Source organism: Limulus polyphemus, unplaced genomic scaffold (assembly GCF_000517525.1).
Source record: "Limulus polyphemus unplaced genomic scaffold, Limulus_polyphemus-2.1.2 Scaffold1282, whole genome shotgun sequence".
Taxonomy (NCBI): Eukaryota; Metazoa; Arthropoda; class Merostomata; order Xiphosura; family Limulidae; genus Limulus; species Limulus polyphemus.
In genome coordinates this window covers 84299-87653 of record NW_013666892.1, presented here as the reverse complement: position 1 = coordinate 87653, position 3355 = coordinate 84299, and the positions used below count along the sequence as shown (strand labels likewise).

The 3355-nt window shown below is 30.2% G+C and overlaps 1 protein-coding gene across 7 annotated transcripts in view; it reads left to right on the top strand.

Moving 5' to 3' along the window:
• Window positions 1-3355, top strand: part of LOC106462918 (tight junction protein ZO-1-like) — a 227093-nt gene that overhangs the window by 210215 nt on the left and 13523 nt on the right. For all 7 annotated transcript variants that reach the window (XM_022390321.1, XM_022390320.1, XM_022390322.1 and 4 more), the window contains 3 exons: window positions 669-757; window positions 1694-1904; window positions 2242-2339. In XM_022390321.1, the coding sequence (XP_022246029.1) occupies window positions 669-757; window positions 1694-1904; window positions 2242-2339 (398 nt within the window). The remainder of the gene's footprint in view (window positions 1-668; window positions 758-1693; window positions 1905-2241; window positions 2340-3355) is intronic.

The window sequence follows — 3355 nt, the reverse complement described above, 5'->3', positions numbered from 1 at the left end:
TTTACTCAGCTTCTTACCATATCATATAGTTTGTTTCATGGTTTACTCAGTTTCTTACCATATTGTATAGTTTGTTTCATGGTTTACTCAGTATCTTACCATATTATATAGTTTGTTTCATGGTTTACTCAGTTTCTTTCCATATTGTATAGTTTGTTTCATGGTTTACTCAGTTTCTTACCATATTATATAGTTTGTTTCATGGTTTACTCAGTTTATTACCATATTCTAATTATCATCTGCACCATTAATTCTTATTAAAATATATCTAATTTGTAACTGACTTAAATTAAATTGACAATAATTACAATTCACCCATGTAATCTGATTTATATCCTAATAGTTGTTATTCATGAGAAGTACTGATATATATATATATAGCTCCTATGCCTGTTGTATGCCAGTGGGCCTGATGAGCTGTGATACAGGACAAAAGGGCTTGTCAGTGTTGATGACATAAAATATTTTCTTTTGTTGTCTCTCGTTCTTAGAATTAATGTAGGTTCTGATTTACTTTGTTTTGGAAACCTACCTAATTAGTATAATTAGACATAATATTGATAATAACACATGAAATATTGGAAATTTGTATCGTTTGATTTGAATAACATATGTATACACCCTAGATTAAATTTGTGAGTTGGTTGTTTTTTTTATTATGTATGCAGAGCTTGATGGTCATGTAGATGATATGTCCAAGTCACAAAAAACATCTGGAATCATTCGTTTAAGTGCCATCAAGGAGATCATTGAAAAGGTACCAATCAGATATCACTGTTTGTCAAGTTATTATCTGTGATTCATATTAGAGCTTTAAGATTATGACAACCAAGACAAACTTTGGTTAATATTTGGTAAGATAAAACTCCAGTCAGATTACAACTTTTTTATAACTGACTCAGATTTTAGAATAATTCATGAAATCTGATTCCATATGTAACAAAAAATATGTTATTACTTGAAAGTCAATAGGATTTGTTTTAATAAACCCTCAATATATCTTTTTGTAAAAATGTCTGATACGTATATGTGTATACACATATATATGACTAGTTATGATCCTGTTCAAGGGTTGATAAGAAGGTATAATGTGGTAAGCTTAAGAAATAAAAATGAGCCTTTTTTTTGTTTGTTTAGGATGTTATGTGTATTTCCAATTTGTCTCGTTTTTATGCTCCCACCTTGAAGCACCACAGAGCGGGACATTTTGATTTCCTCTGTCCATCCGTTCAAATCTTGTGGACGGGATATCTCCAGATTGGATTAATGGATTTTGACCAAACCTATAAAACATGTACTACATACAAAATTCTAGACCTGATTAACTTTTGAATGTCAACATCAAAAGGTCACTGGTACATCGAAAATCATTTTCCTCAACCTTATGGACATGATATTTCAATACAGAATGAATGGATATTGACTGAACTTATACAATAGGTACTACTAAATACAAAGTTTTAGACCTAATTAACGTTTGAAGGTCATGGGTCAAAGGTGAATGTCAAGCAATTGGGTAGTCCTTAATCATACATTATAACCAGTGAAGACAGGTGTTTCATAAGCATGGCTTGCACTTGTTGTCAGAGTTTTTACTGAAACATTTATTGTTATTCAAATGTTTTACATAATGATTTTTCTTATCATGAATACACATAATGAGTCATTCCCCTGTCACCTTTTTCTTCAACAGGGTAAACACACTATCCTTAGTATCACTCCAAATGCTGTGGATCGATTAAACTATGCACAATTTTATCCAGTTGTCATCTTTATGAGAGCAGAGAGCAAACACACTGTTAAGGAGCTGAGGTCAAGAGTCTCAAAATCAAACAACAAGAGCTCAAAAAAGCTGTATGATCACTCTGTAAAACTGGAGAAACTGTGGTCCCATGTGTTTACAGGTAAACTCCTGTAAGGCCATCAATAAATACTAAGGAAATCGTAGTAACTGTAGATTTAAAATGTTTGAATTTCTTACATAGTCAAAAGTAATCATTTTTTATTTCTAAAGCATAACATAACTGTTTTTCATTATCAAATAGAATTGTAATGATATAAAAGCATGTTAGTAGAGCATATTGTAATATAAAATATGACATAGAATAAAAATTATGTAGTTTAGTCATAGACTAGACATTTTGGCAACTTTTTATTTTAATGCTTTTAATGTTTCATGTTAAATGTACAAGAGATAATTCCATATGGAACTATAAAACGTTTTTTCATAACTATTTTTAGCTACTATAACCCTAACTGGAGCTGATATGTGGTACAAGAAATTAAGAGAAACTATAGAAAGACAACAGCAACAGGCAATATGGGTTTCAGAAACAAAGGTAAGTTTGGATAGATGAGTTTTTCTATTAATCATTACTAGAAAAATCACAGCAAATAGGTGAGTTACTTTTGAATGAAATTTAGTCAAAGACTCAATAAGGTAAAAAAAATGAAACTTAAATAGTTAATATGTCACAAATCAAAGTTCTTATTTATCTTATGGGCACCCCCCAGTGGCACAGAGGTATGTCTGCAGGCTTACATTGCTAGAAACTGAGTTTGATACCCATGGAGGGCAGAGCACAGATAGCCCATTGTGTAGCTTTGTGCTTAATTACAAACAAACAAACAAATCTTATGGCCATAAAGAAAAAAGTAGTGTTAAGTGTACAAATGTAATGCAATGGAGATTAAGATAAGGTTGTTAATAAAAGTATGTATATTTTTCAAATTCTTTATAAATGTGTGTGTATTTTATAGCAAAGTCACATCGGGATATCTGCTGATTTTAGCATTGTAAATCTGAAGATTTACTGCTGTCACACCAGGGACTGTTTATAAATACAGGTTCACTGTCGTGAATAAAAGACAACTAAAAACACTATACATATAAAACAAGGATACAATGAAATGCAGATATGGATGTGGAAATGAACACAGAAACATATATATTGTAATGGAGAACAGATGCAAACTTTTATTTGTTTTTACAGACACTAACACAAAATATTGAAATGTGGGCATACACAAAAATTTTTAGTAACTATCTTTTACTTTTTATCTATGAAATTGATAAAGAATATTTTTTTAATAATATATACACCATTTTTATTGATATATACACTCTTAAAACATTAGGGAAAATTCTACTTAGATTATATTTTGTTTATTTTTATTGGTTTAGGCTCTATTTGATTCTTTTCTTTAGACTACTAAGACTAATTTTAGATTAATTTGAGAATTCAGTTCAATACATTTGATTTCAATGAAGAATCAACATAATCTGTAACTTCATTTTCGATATATTAATTATATATTTATATACTAGCTGGAGTATCCGTCCCCTGGACGGAAG